General features: G+C 33.7%; 1 protein-coding gene across 1 annotated transcript in view; it reads right to left on the bottom strand.

Annotated features, from left to right (window-relative positions):
- Positions 1-15,296, bottom strand: part of LOC126830235 (putative polypeptide N-acetylgalactosaminyltransferase 10) — a 28,563-nt gene extending 13,267 nt beyond the window's left edge. The window contains exons 1-2 of the mRNA XM_050560586.1: positions 14,348-15,296; positions 2,365-2,452 (exon numbers count right to left, since the gene is read on the bottom strand). Of these exons, the coding sequence (XP_050416543.1) occupies positions 2,365-2,452; positions 14,348-14,536 (277 nt within the window). The 5' untranslated portion in view covers positions 14,537-15,296. The remainder of the gene's footprint in view (positions 1-2,364; positions 2,453-14,347) is intronic.
- Between the last annotated feature and the right edge of the window lie 623 nt (positions 15,297-15,919).

Below are 15,919 nucleotides of genomic sequence, written 5' to 3'. Positions count from 1 at the left end.
CATCATGATGTAATACCCAAACTATGAATATTTTAAAATCGGAACAGTTGATTGGTAAATGGGTTGACCTAGATATAGTCTGATTGGTTAACATTTTACTATAGGTTTACTATGGCTTTTAGAAATAAAATACCGAAGACGAGTACATTTACGGCGACGAACTTGTGAACTTTTGAAGAAACATTTGATGACTACGTTCAGTTTTATATATTAGCAAAACCACAAATGTTAATTTTCCAGGAGTTTTAAGGAGTAATTTTGTTTTTTCAGGATTTTCCAGTATTGGAAATCACATTTTCATTTTTCCAGGATTTTCAAGGAGTTTTAAGAGTGTGCAAACCTTGAACAATGTATTCTAATTCATCAACAATTACTACATACAGATGCATCATTTTTAAAATATGTTGAATAATGAATAGATCAAAGACAATGTTAGAAACTGGTTGTTAAAGGTTTTATCAAGAAAGTTTACAATAGGCTACTAATTTAGTCAACAGGAAGATAAAATGATGTTAAACAAGTTATTGTTTCCCATGTACAACCTTTTGCGCCGTTTCCGCTGGAGAAAAAGTCGGTTTAATGCAAATAAAATTGGACAATTTCCATGTAACCAGCAAAATTGCGCATGAAAACCACGTACATGGAAAATGGGATTGAGGCTTAACCTACATTTTTAGTTTTATCCATTCTAAATCGGAAAAAAATTGTGGGTCCACAGCCTTGGTGTATATATTACAATTACGTGCTTTGTCATTATTTGATTAAAGGGGGGGGGGGGACAATTTTAATGGTTAGTAAAAGCCCACTTTCCACTCATAGTGTATTTTGACCTCCAGAGAGCTCACAAGCTTTGTAGGTGATTTTTGTACAATCAAGGGAAATAATCCAAGCAGTAAGCAGTTACGATTCGATGATATGTACTAAAATCAAACCTTTTAAGAAATCTGGGATATAAACATGTTTAAAGTTTCATCAAAATTTGATAAACATTGTGACCTTCAGACTTGGAGTGTCCACAAAAATAAATGTGAATAGACACCCTGACATGCAGACGAATATGGGCAAAAACAAAATAGTGTGGGCATATAAAAATGACAAAGAAGATTATTTTATTATCTGACATGATATCTATTATATCACTGATAAATCAAGAGCCTGAAGATGAAAGAATTAGAGATTATTATTATTAAAGTATAGTGTTCAAGCTCTAGGGTATTAATCAGGGTGATATGAAAGTTACACAATTGTTGTTAAAGATAATTTTACTAGATCTTCTATTATGAAATATAAGATTTTTCTAATTGACATTTTTCATAGCCCTCCATAATGTACTGGAGTTATATTTTGGGGTCTGATATCAAAGAAAAGGTCCCAAATGAGTGAAATATCCAACGATCTACCTAATGACCTGTATCGCTCCCCATCTGTATACTAAATAGTTTGTTAAAGACAACTGAACCATACCGATCTCTTGAGAATGGAGAGGATCTATTGGGCATACTGTTTATACAGATACATGTACATATATAGCTAAGCCGTCTTCATTAGACGAGTCCGAGCGGAGCAGTAGGACATTAAACCCCATTTCATTTCTATATAGCTAAGCTCTCTATGGTTTTGAAAGAAAAAACATTAAAACGTTATCAATACGAAGAAATTTGTTTTAAATTATGTGACATAGTCCCAGATATCTGTGATAGGATCCATCTGATTATAATACACATCTATATTTTGTTTCATTCTTTTTATCCTTTTGATGGCCTCTACTACATGAAGATCTGACCTGTTGTAGTGGAAGGTCGTGTCAGATGTCATACGAGCAGCTTTTGACCCTATGACGTCAGACATTTGATTAACCAATCAGCGTTGATGTTTCTAGTTACCCACAGTTCCGTGCACCTCACAAACTAAGTCATTTCAGGACTAACATATGGTTCAATTTTATTTCAATAATTTGCTAGCGTAGGTGTCTTTAGCAGTGAGAGGTAACCAGAGGTTGGGCAGGCGACCCAACACCTCTGGCATCTACAACCAGGCAATCAAATCCACGCCAGTTGATCCAATGACAGACCTTATGATGCAGCACGCTAACCATTCGGCCATCCTCCTCACACTGCTCCCGTTGAATTGAAGATGTGTAGTGATTGAAGGCCTGTGTGTTTATTCCATCAAGCCAAGGAAATAATATGTTTTAATGATTAAGGAGATATTGGGCACTACATGTGTATATGAAGAATTGATTAGGCTCTCAAAGTATATCTATGTTGTATAGTTTATACAGATACTGTACATGTGCCACGTTTTAATATAACATCTACCATAAAAACACCTGTTGTTCACAAACAGGTGTATCAATCATCTTACCTGTTCTTTGTTCTTCTTTAGCTATAGCTTTATAATCATGCCAATCAACCAATCTAGTTTCACCATGTGCAATATCAGCACCTGGACCCTACAAATATTGTATTTATAAATTATTAGAATTTCCCCAATTTAAACACAGCTTACTTACTCAAGTCATTATCTTATAAATTACTGGATCAACTTTTAAAACTTTCATTTCATTGATTATAGGACAGAGCCAACTTTTTCAGTTTTGTCCTTTTAGATGAGGGTTGACCAACCTTTATACCATGCGTGAAATTGTTCAGATGAGTGATACAACTCTTGTACCCACGTCTACTTCTTGTAAAAATAATAGACATACTTAGCATTTGTCAGATTAATTCCTTAAAGATTTCACTGAAAACAGATTAATATGAAGGAAAGGTAACATTTGTTAAGATAGGTTGCCAGGCAATGAAACATACACCCATAGCAGCTAAATCGTCCGAGTTGTCAACAAGGATTGTTGCTTCTTTTTTTTTGTAGGTAATGGGGGCAGGGGGAGGGCATTTACAAGACAATTTGAAATAGTTCGCAGTTTGAAGGTTTACAAGGTTCTACAAACTGAAAAAAAAAGGGCCTTATAAAAAAAGATGTACACGAAATAATAAAATCTGTTACAATCACGAGTAGGCTTACTGCCTAGTTTTATCATTTTCACAGGAATGCAATGTGTGACTTTAATTCATCCAATGTGGGGGAGCCATGGTGGCTAAGTGGGTAGGACGGGTGTTCGATCCCTGCATTGGCCGAGAAAGTTCATCAGGATTTTCCAACAGGGTTTCCTCTTGTCAGTGGTGCAGGATGGAGGCCTGACAAGGACTGCTGTCTAGTTGTTTGGATGGTATAAAAAAACTGAGGTCCTGTGTATACATTGGCGTGCACATAAAAGATCCCTTGGCAGTTGGAATTCGATATACATGTATAAGAGGAGGCCAAATTTCCCTCATAGCACAATGTATGACGTATGCCTGTCTTTATTAGCCCAGTCGGAGCAGAACAGTAGGACATTATTCCCCATTTCATTTCATTTCATTTCATCCAATGTGCCACATTTGGTGCATGTGTAGGAGGTTGTTTTCTTTTTAAGGTAGGCTATAATATGTTAAAACAAACACCAAATGACAAACACCAAATTTTGCTTATTTGCTGTATTCTTTGTGACAGCGGACCACAGACTACTGTGATCAAAATATGCACATATCAACGTCATTTTTGACATAATGTGAGGTTAGCTGACAAGTGAATAATAGATGTTAATAAATCAAACATTTCAATATTGACTGTAAATCGAGTCATATAGGTTTTGTCAATAATGAAATGATAGATAACTTTCTAGATCTCTGATCTTAATTCAATCATTGGAGCTTTTCTTTCACACATTTATTTACTTTGAATCATCCAAATAGAGAATATTGTATTTCATATCATTGAGTAAGTTTGAACTTAATGTACCCAAAGGATGTTTTCATATCTAGTGATAACGCTCAACAGATTTGGTTGGTAACCTTTTTCATTTTGATGTCTATTTCTACATTTACAGACATTTGTACCATACAGTCAAGGACAACATCAAATTGTCTCTTAAATTAACATTTTATTTTTGAAATCAGATCAAAATGTCTAGCAAATTTAAATATTGTTATCAAAATTAATTTAAAGAGCACATCAAGTGACCCAGAATGTATTTACTTTTGATAGAAGAGAACCGATGCAAATTATGTCCCTTTTCTTTGCTGGAATTTCCACAATTCTCAACAACACAAAGATGATAAAGTATGTAATCTATGACAATTCAAGACTAGAAGGTCAGCTCTTAAAAATGCATTGAATAATAGTGATTTGTAGCGTACATGTAGATAATTATAATGAAGTAATGATTAGGTCAGTAGGTATCTTAAAGATACATTATGTAAGATTTAGATAAAGAACTAGCCATTCTTGCTATAATAGTTCGAAAGTAGATAATGTAAAATGAATAATTTGAAAATTTCATTCAAATTACTCTATTGCAAGCGAAGATATTAGCCTTTGAAGGTTTGACAGACGTGTGCAATAATTTCAACCACCGTACTGGTTGATCGAAGCTAAGTCTCGGTCCTCCATATTTGATTAAATCAAAGTATCGCTGAACCATTCTAATCTAGTTAATATCGGAGAAATCTGATGCCATTGAGAGTTGATTATGGCCTGGATCAGTTAATTAATGTCTAATTAATACTTTAGAAAACATTTCAGGCCTAAAGAAAGACCTGCAATAGGCAGATTTACCTCTTGCATAATTAGGGTGACCCACCATAAATAAATATCTCCATATATCTCGACAATTACGCCACAATATTTATATATATGCCAAGCCTCAAATCAGTTTCACACAATTATAGTCACTAAATAAACGATCATGTTGTACTTAATAAGCTATGACCATTAATCATGTAGAAATAATAGACTGAAAACTGGTTCCAAGAGTCGTCCATAACATCCAGACACTTTTGAGTAAAAGATAGGTTACGTGCCCTTGTTTTGAAATTACATGTAGTCTCGCTTAACCAGTCTATCGACCATTCTACGTCTGATTGACAGGTCGGGATAATCAAGACTACTTTTTTACGAAACATAACAGAAAGCTAGAACAAGAAATTGAATTTAGAAATAAGCACTTTAGACAACTCAACAATCGTTTTAAGAAGCTTGTAAAAGTAAAATGAAACTATTGCTAGTTTCATGTTCCTGTCTAACCCGAGTGATTCAGAGATATTATTTGTACTAAACCAAAAGATGCCGCTCTTAACGGTACAGTTAATGATAAAGCGATTTAAAAAATGAAACGAACGTAATTTCTAAATCTGCTGTAATAACCAAGAAGCTTAATTTTACTGCTATTCAAAATCGTCAACAATAAATTTTTTACGGCTGTAATAGTTGATAGATTTGTAGAGAATTGCACGTGCCATGGCTATTTATAGTATCATACTGTCAGAAAGTTGGTCTCGGCACGGCGAATGTGCACGCTTCAGTGGTAGTCTCGAACTATCAGCGGTGGACTGTATTTCTGTGAGTACATGGGTCACCCTAGCATAATGCATGTTTAATTAAACCGTCAATACACACTAGTCAACTGGTGATGTTTATGGAGTGATAAGACCTTAATAGTGTATATTGTCTGTGTGGTTCCTGTGAGGCACCGGCCAATCAATCTGATTAAGGCTGTAAATGAAAGATTGAACAGTGTTTCTGAGTGCCTGATACAAAAACGGTAATATGTCGAATAATTTTAATCAGATTGCTGTGAATTTGTCATAAAGTATTTATATATATATATATATGACCACTGATTATAAGTACAGGAAATTTTGTTTGTTCACTTGATGTGCTCTTTAAATTAATTTTCTTAATATGAGTGATAACATAACTATATTTAAATTTGCAGACATTTTGATCTGATTTCAAAAACAAAATGTTAATTTGTTTTTTTGTGCAGGATAACAGTCTTGGACAATAGTTTACGTCCACATGTACGAGTTAAGCTAATGTTGAGATACAACTGATCATGTGTTGACACAAAAGACCCAAATTAGTAAAAACAAAAGTGCGAATTGTGCTTAATCTTTCAAAACAGAAATTGAATTAAACAGGGAGACAGGTTTAATATAGGCTATATACCTGTTCCCCAATCCCTATATTCAGATACAAATCTGAATAAAAAATATTGTTTATAACAAAAAAAAATAAAATTGTCTTATTACTCTTAGTCTTATGCCTGAAAAACATACCACATCTGATCAACCCAATAGTTTTACTTTGACCCAAATCAAGGAGATTTAGTGGTTAGAGGTTGAAACTGATTTTAATTTAGTAAGTTACTAGAGCTATATATTATTATTAGTTACACAGGAATCCTGTTACACTTGACATCTTGTATACATGTTACAGTCAGGATTTATAGTACATGTATAACTAGACAGTTTAACATGACCGGTGATTTATAGTTTGGTATTTAATAAATATACTCTACTATTACTAATGGTCATTACATGTATTTACAACAATAATCATCCCTTAATTATACCAGTATCTAAACCTGTTATATACCAATTTGCAACAGATACTTCAATTATTAAGTAGGGGGGGGGGGGGGATGGCCGAAAACACCTGTTTGAACTCATATGAAAATATTTTCTACATTTATTACTAATATTATTACATGAAAGGGCGTTGTAGTACTAACATTTAAACTTTAAGATTTTTTGAAACATTTTTTAGATACCTTCAGAAACCAATCAATTTACTTCTTTGTAAAGAAAAATCAATAAATTCTTTTTTAATTTTAATATTTAATGATATAAATATTACGCCGAAATTGAAATAAAAGGGAATATTTTGTTTAAAATGTTGATTTGGTGCATGAAATGTCAACATAAAAATGTAGAAAAACAACAATCATGAGTTTAAATATTGCTTTTGTATATAAAATGTTGAAACTGGAATGTAGAAACACAATTAAATCATGAATATATTGTCCCATCTTGTCTTCCATATCAAAAGAGCAGTATTAGGGATATAGACCCATAGCTACATGTACCTTCTTGACTTGTACAAATAATATTTGACTTGGCTGAAAATAAAGACTTTGTATTTACTTGTGTTGATTTCTATGTATCCACGTTGAAATGTGTTTTTTATTGTCTTCCCCACCGTCTTGTCTGTCATCCACAATTGCTTGTGTACGCCCTAAAGCAGTGGTTCTCAGCCTTGTTTTGCCAATGGCACACCTTGGAACGCATGAAAAAATACAGTGTTATGGTCAAGAGAAGAAGGCTATTTATACACAGTGTTATGGTCAAGAGAAGAAGAAGTCTATTTATACACAGTGTTATGGTCAAGAGAAGAAGAAGTCTATTTATACACAGTGTTATGGTCAAGAGAAGAAGAAGCCTATTAATTTTCAATGATTTTTGATAATGAAGCTAATGATAATGGGCTAATGAAGACGGGCATACGCCATCCGCAGTGTGCTATGAGGGAAATTTTACCCGGCCAGTGGTACAATGGCCTACTCTTATATCGAATTCCAACTGCCAAGGGATCTTTAACGTGCATGCCAATGTATACACAGGACCTCGGTTTCATCCCATCCGAATGACTAGACAGTTGTCTTAGTCAGGCCCTCTGTCCTGCACCACTGACAAGGGGGAACCACGTCAGTGAATACTTATGAACTTTCTTGGCCAATGCAGGGACCAAACACCCAACCTTCAGGCTTGCGAGCCACGTCTTACCCACTTACCCACTGTGGCTCCCTGTTCATAAGACAAAGAGCCTTTAACCCAAAGAGCTGAAGTTATGATATTATTACTAGCAAATATTTTGTTCATGTTAACTCTAAAATTTCTGTTACAATTATTTCATGAGTTGTTGCCCTAACCAGTTACAAGTGTCTCGTAAATGCTCCCATTACCTACAACAAGTTGTCTTAATATTGCCAGCTTCGTTCAGCAATCTTAAAGGGACATTATGGGAGATTAGATAAGAGTTGACAGTTCTCGCTATAATAGTTAAAAAAATAGATAAAGTACAATGTAAATAAAATATGCTGAAAATTTTAGGCTAGCCTCGATCATCATTCTACTAAAGTCAGTACAATGAAAAACAAAGTCTTGATTATCCATTTCAACATTTAACAAAGTTTCGATTATCCATTTCAACATGTATTCCAATCCAATAAATATTACCGACTAGCGATGACATCGAGAGTTGATTATGGTCTGGATAATTTAATTAATGCCTATAAGAAAGACCTGTAATAGGCAGATTTAGTTCTTGCATAATGTATGTTTAAAGGAGCTAAATCGCTAACAATTGGGACCTAGAAATTTACACAAGTGGGTCGGAACTCATATAATACTGTAATATGAATGTATATAAACTGATATACATTCAATGGTTTCCGTTTTCACTCTAATTTCAAATCAGTTATGTTCCGCGAAATAAGCCAGCAGTCTCAATCGAATGCAAATTTCTAGCGCCTGGTTATTCCAGTCTACATACGCCGTTTGGTTTGGTGCAATATGTCTAGCCTCGTTCCTCGAGTCTCTTGCTAGAACTGGGGCTGAAATGCATTATGGTACACAATTCGTGTACCAATGGTAAAATGTTTATTTTGTCTTAAATATTGGATATCAGAAGCCCATCTTTTTCCGGTAAGATCACAGCATCAATGTTGATTTAAATAGACAAATAATTTGTGTTTTCAATGCTGAAGATTTTGGATGATATTGAGTTAGAGACTTAGCTACTTTAAAGCGAGAATTTCATATTTTCTAAGAAAGTCAAAACATAATTAGTTCTATGTCTTTTGCTCAATAAGTTGTCAACTCACTATTAAACGATCATAGGTATCATTCTCACACTTAAAAATGATTCACCACGGAAATAATAACACAATTACCTCCCTTGTTTTTCCATTCCCGACATGGAATAGCTATCTTCAAACGTTTGAATTTGAAGTTGAAAATGATATTTTTGCCAATTTCTCAACTGACATTAGTGAATTATAGGATTAATAGGATTATTCTTTAACAAGGTAGAACTGTTTATAGATATCATCTATTTTAAGGCTTTATTTTAATACATTTTAAAAATGTAACTTAAAAATATGAAATTATCGCTTTAAGCTATGCTCTTTTCATTGAATTTTGTGGAAAATTTTCAATTTCATGTAGGATGCATGCAGCGTTCATAATTAACTACATCGATAATGCCTCACACCGTAGCTGTCAGTTAAGGTGGCACAAAGTTTTTTTAAAACGACTAATCAAATTATTCAAATTGAAAGTTACATATATAAATCTAAAATGGATTGACGGATATGTCCCAAATTATGTCTACGATCTATTTCATATTCAATATAACAGTATTGTAAGTAACACTTCTTTTAATGCGCAAACACATTAAATACTTTGACAAAAAAAACCCCAGTAAACTATAATATCTAAATTGATGATTTTCATATTTAAAAATAAATATAGTATTGCAATAAAAACTGTGAAATGTGGTTTATAGTCATATTCATTGAAGTTGGCCTACTTGATGTGTTATAAATCAGTTAGTAAATGAAAACTGGCAGAATATCAAGATATTTTCTTTGTTTAATATTAGTGTAACATGTAAAACAAGAAAGACTATAGGATTTACGTCACTTACACTGTATGTCTTGGTACAGTTTTAGCTATCAGGACCTGCTCTTTTACTAAATACTAGTAAAGCTTTCTAAATCACATAAATGTAATACCAGATTTTGGAGGGGAGAGAGAGAGAGAGAGAGAGAGAGAGAGAGAGAGATGGGGTTTAATGTCCACTGGACACAAACTAGGTCATTTCAGGTCTAACATATGGTTCAATTTTATTTTAATAATTGACTTGTGCGTAATGATCTTTAGCAGTGGGAAGTAACCGGAAATCCTGGAGAAAACGCACAAGGTTAAACAGGCGATCCTACTCCTTGTCACATACAACCGGGGAATCAAAACCACGCCAGTTGACTCAATGACAGACCTTATGACTGAACGCGCATGCGCTAACCATTCGACCATCCAACCCCCCCAAATATAGTAAGATTAAATTAATTTGTAACAATATTGCATGTGTTCTTCAATAAACGTTTTAAAAACTTTAATGTTAAGGTGAGAGAGAGAGAGAGAAATGGGGTTTAACGTCCACTCGACACAAACTAGGTTATTTCGGGACTAACACATGGTTCAATTTTTTATTTCAATAATTCGCTTGCGCGTAGGGGTCTTTAGCAGTGGGAGGAAACCAGAGGACCTGGAGAAAACCCACGAGGTTGGACAGGTAATGTTAAGGTACATGTATAACTATGTATAACTACCATTAAACTGGTTTTAAAAGTGAGAAAGTTCAATTCTTTGAATAAATTAGAAAAGTGCTATTACAATGTAATTTTATATAAATCAATAAGTTTATACAGCTGTGTATGACTGTAATAAGACCAGAAGAGAATCTGGTTATATAGAATATATTTATAACCAATCTTGTATTCCATACAGTCCATAAATGAAATGTTTTACAAGGCACGAAAAACTTATCATGGGTAACAAACCAAGAAGTAATTAAAATTGACGACTTACTATAAAGAAAGCATATAGTATAATCAGATTATTATAACAGATGTATTATTTTAAAATCTTCAAGATTTTTTTATTAAGTGATCAAGGATGATAATTTTTTAAGTATTATATTATCAGAAAATTATTGAAAATCAATAGGTTTCATATAAACACAATCAGATGATAACTTTTTAACATGGTCAACGGCAAAAACGATTGCATTAATTATTAGATATGAAATAAAATACTGGGCTAATGAAGACGGGCATACGCCATACAGTGTGCTAGGAGGGAAATTTTGCCCGGGCAGTGGCACTAGGGCCTACATATATCAAATTCCAAATGCCAAAGGATCTTTTCCGTGCACGCCAGTGTATACACGAAACCTCAGGCTCAGAGTTTTTTTTGTCCCATCTTTCGGGGGGAAACATCGGAAAATACTGATGAACTTTCTCGGCCAATATAGGTATCGAACATGTGATCTCCATGTAGCGAGCTAGCGTTTTACCCATTTAATTATTAGAAGCTGTTGAAAATCCACATACAACCATATTTAAACATACATTACACGTATGTAAGATTTAGATAAAGAGCTAGCCATAGCTAATAGTTCGAAAATCAATAATGCAAAATGAATATATTGAAAATTTCATTCAAATTGCTCTATTGCGAGCGAAGATATTAGCCTTTGAAGATTTGACAAGATGTGTGCATTAATTGCAAACACCGCACTGGTTGTTCGAAGCTAAGCCTTGCTTCTCCATTTTTTAATTAAATCAAAATATGCCTGAACCGTTTTAATCTACTTAATATCGAAGACATCCGATGGCATCAAGAGTTTTCGTGTTAATAAATGTCTAATTAATAGTTTATATAACATTTCAGGCCTAAAGAAAGACCTTCAATAGGTATATTTAGCTCTTGCATAAATGTATGTTTTAAAGGTGATTATATAATAAATAGCGAGTTCAGTAAGTGTGAGTTAGCTTGTAATGATAAAGTCAATCAAAATGTCAAAACTTCTGTAAAATCATGTAAATTAAGTTCACTTTCGGTAAATTTCTTATTGAACATGTTAGTTTAACCAAATATTAAGTGAGAAAACAGATGAAATGTTTTTAATGTCAACTAAAATTTATGTTTTTTTTAAATTATTTTAATCATAATAATTTTTATTAATACATGGCATGTACATGTTTGATATCAAGTCTATAGGAACCAGTTTGCTACCCTCCTGGATAATTCTGACCTAACTAGTCGTTTAGAATATTTCTGTGTAGTCAAAACCATTAAATACAGTTTGAAAAATGTTAGTTGGCAAAAATCAATGAAAACTTCTGTTACTGGTATATTTTAAACAGGTGTAAATTCATTGAAAATATATTGTCATTTTTCTTGTTTCTAAAATATGTAAATACTTTTAAGTAATAGTCTGATGTTTAATAAAATATATTATTTTAAGGAACTATTATTTAATGTACAATTAAAATCTTTTATAGTATCATGAGGAATGAAAAGTATAAATATAAAGAAAATTATGTAAAACAAAATTTTTGTAACTTGGTTGGTTTCGTGAATAAAGATTATCATAAATTAGGATTTATTTAAGTTCATAATATTTTGTCTTCAGGAAAAGTTATAATGTAACTCTGATGGCTGTGTGGAATATATTATCAATTTATCAATTTTTTTATGTCATATTTCTAATTGATTCTGCATAAAGGTAATTATATTTGTAGTAGATTCGTCTTAGTCTATTTTTGCTGTTGTTCGGAATTCCCAATTGCTGTCCAGAAAGTTGTGTTGTTTCCTACCTCTGCCATCCATTATCATCATTTCTTTCTGAGACATAATTAAAATGACGACTAAAACATTTTATAGGTTTGGGTCGTACAACCTCTCCACTTTAATTATTTTAATAATGACAGGGTTTGTCTCTGTACTTCTGGGATATATTTTCTCACATCTTAAGATCATTATTAGCATTGATTAACTTTTGGAACTGTGTCCACCTGTTTATAGATTTAAAGTTAATCAAATGATAACTTTAGCCTGTTGTGCATCCACAATAGGTGGGTTGGACGGCCAAATGGTTAGCGTTGTATCATAAAGTCTGTCATTGAGTCAACTGGCGTGGTTTCGATTTCCTGGTTGTATGTGACAAGGAGTAAATGTAGGGTCGCCTGTCCAACCTCATGGGTTTTCTCCGGGTCCTCCCACTGCTAAAGACCCCTACGTGAAAGTGAATTATTGAAATAAAATTGAACCATATGTTAGTCCCATACTGACCTAGTTTGTGTCAGTCTATTCCAGGACTGGGGGAACCAACAAACTTTCAATATATAAAATTGAACAACTTGTTTGTTTAATATCTTGTTACAATATTATTGTAAAAGTTGTTCAAGGGGATCAATATCACATGTATACCGGTATATATTTTTTTATTGATTTGGTAAAGAAAACACAGCTTTAACACTCCGAACAGGCTGCCCATCAGCATGGTTTGGCCAAAACAAATATAGGTTGCCAGACTATAAAATATATACACCCACAGCAGGTAAGCGTCCAAGCAGCCATCAAAGTTTGGATGGCATATTTTTTTCCGAGTCGGTAATGAAAACATTTACAATACTCTAAATAATTATCAGAAATGAAATCATTAGAATTTGTTTGACTTCTAGTTCTGCCCCAGTATGCAAAACATGTAATATCATGAATTTAGCTGTTCTATTTCTCAAGGGCTATAACTCTGACAATATTTATTAGAAACCATTGGAAATCAATAGGCTTTGTTGTTCCATGACCTTTTAAAATACTGTGAATAAATTTAAAGTACATGTAAATCGGATGATGAATTTAGTCTCAAGAGCATCCACGAGAGTTTTCAAAGTGATCAAGGTCCATAACTCCAGTAGTAATTATCGCATATAGTTAAAAGTCTTTAGGCTTCGTTGTCTCATGACCTTAAACACTGTGCATAAATTTAAAGTCAATCCGATGATAACTTTGGTCTCTAGAGCTTCCACGAGCAATTGCGGACAGATCAAAAGATTTCTTTTTTTTTTCCAAATTAAATATTAAAATCAACATTTAAACATGCATTATGTAAGAGCTAAATCTGTAGGTCTTTATTTTGGCTTCAAATGTTGATCAAAATGTTATGGGGATTTGCTCATTCAAATTTTACGTGAACGACTCTGAAGCAGTTCCAAAAATCAAACAATAGTAAAATCAACAAGTTTTATTCATAAAAATGTGCCTTAGGCCGAGATGGCTTAATAAGCTAACTGTGAATGGCCGTGACTCCTCACTATGCAAATGCACATTTTTAATATTGGATTTAGAAAGTTTTCTTTACATAATGCAAGTGAGATGAATCATTTAGTTTAAAAATCCATTCCTAGCTGGCTCTGGGTTAGGTGGACGAATGGTTTAACACGTGAACTTTAGATCATAAGGATAGGTCTGTCATTGAGTCAAAATTAAGGGGCATGGTTTTTGATTCCCCACTTATACATGACAAGGAGTAGGGCCGCATGTACAACATTGTGGGTTTTCTCTACATATATCCTCCCTCTTAAGCCCCTCAAGCACAAGTACATTAATAAAATAAGATTGAACTAGATCTTAGCCCTGAAATGACTGTGTAATATTTTAACTGTTTGCTTAACATCGATTATGAGACTAGAAATGGGCAGTAGTCACAGAGTTGTTAAAATCAACAGGTATGATCCCCTTCTCAATACGTCTGTCCAGTTAGTTTATTTGTTCTCAAACACACACTTGTAAGCTTGTTTAACTACAGGCCATTATGTCCATGTAAATCATATACTTACCGAATCATCAGCAGCATGTACTTGATTATTCACATCATTAACAAGATGATTATCAACCACAACAAGCTTTTCTTTTACACTGGGTGGTGGTCTATTTCCAAATAGATACCGTAACACCATGGGTCCTGCCGCCAAAAATATTGCAGCACCAAGTAAATATTTGATTAAAGTAATAGTATTCCTTCTCATGATGCTGTCTGTAGTATTATGAAGTGTATGGGCAGTTCCAGCTGCACTGGATATTAGAAATTTATAACTGTCTAGATTAAAATATCAACTTCCTGCTACTTTGTTGATCTTAGGCCTTTGCCTATTCTCGAACTGACTATAATAATTGCTCCTATCTTCCACTGATTAAAGTAACAATTGATTTTTGGGGGAATACATAAATCAATTTTGATATCTTCCCAGCTGATAATAAAATATCCTCTGTATTATCGACTATATATACGTGTATTTAGTTAGGCCGGTTGGTAATCTACACACCTTTTTGTAAGTAAAGTATCCTACTACGGCTACATACAGAACATTTTATTATTCGGTTGTAATGCATCATATGATGAGAGAAAGCATATTAATATATTGTCTGTGTGATAAATTAAAACAAATTCCAACGTATGACTTATATAATCCTCGTGTGTAACAAAAACGTTGATATTGAGAGGTCCTATATAAATGTTAAGTTTTCACATAACCACCAAAGCACATGAAAATCAACATGTCTTGACAGAAGTCACTGGTCGAATTCAGGGTGCATGCCCGAGTTTTGATTAATAACAGTTATCCTACACTACTTTCCCGTATTATCCAATAACCCCACATCATACAACAGACATGTAAGAGTTTGCCGTTGTGTTACAACCAGTTGCAAAGACAAGTCATGGATTGATTATAAGATAGTTTTTACACGTCAACATTTTCTTGAGCTTGTCTTTCACTGAGTCTTATCCGTGTGGGAGCAATCATTTATCTAAGGAGGGGTTATTATTAATGTCTCGGCTCAGAATGACCATTTATCTTTTTTTTTTATTTATTGCCTCAGGCGCAGCCAAACCTAAGGGCTTGGTGCACATTGTGCACGAATACGCCTGTTTCTGTATGACGACTCTAGTAATTCCTGTAGTCCCGTTACTTTATTACAAACACATTTATGAATGAAGAGAACGAAGACCTCCTTTAATTAAGATCGTATAGTTTATAGTACGGTTCTTTGTAGCAGGCCTACGGTACGTCGGAAAAGCCGAAAATCGTTTCTATTTCTAACATAGAAATAACGTTCATTTCTAAAGTTTTACGTCCATTAAATCCACCATAGGTGATATCGTAGACAAGTAGAAATAACGACAAAGTTTTCGTTTTGTATTATCTATGTGATGGACAATGGAGATCAGATGGCAAAACGTAGATTCCAATTTTAGTAATATTCCAGAGTAGGCTATACGTTCATGCCTGGAAACCCACCTCTGCCACTGTCTACATGTCAGACACAAACCTTTCTGATCGGTACCTGTCATTTTGCTGTAGGCCTATGTGTTTTTGAGCAAAGTTTAAAATGTCCGGACATTTTGCCTG

This window comes from Patella vulgata, chromosome 8, assembly GCF_932274485.2.
Source record: "Patella vulgata chromosome 8, xgPatVulg1.2, whole genome shotgun sequence".
Lineage (NCBI taxonomy): Eukaryota > Metazoa > Mollusca > Gastropoda > Patellidae > Patella > Patella vulgata.
The sequence above is the reverse complement of the archived record's forward strand: the minus strand, read 5'-3'. Positions and strand labels throughout refer to the sequence as shown.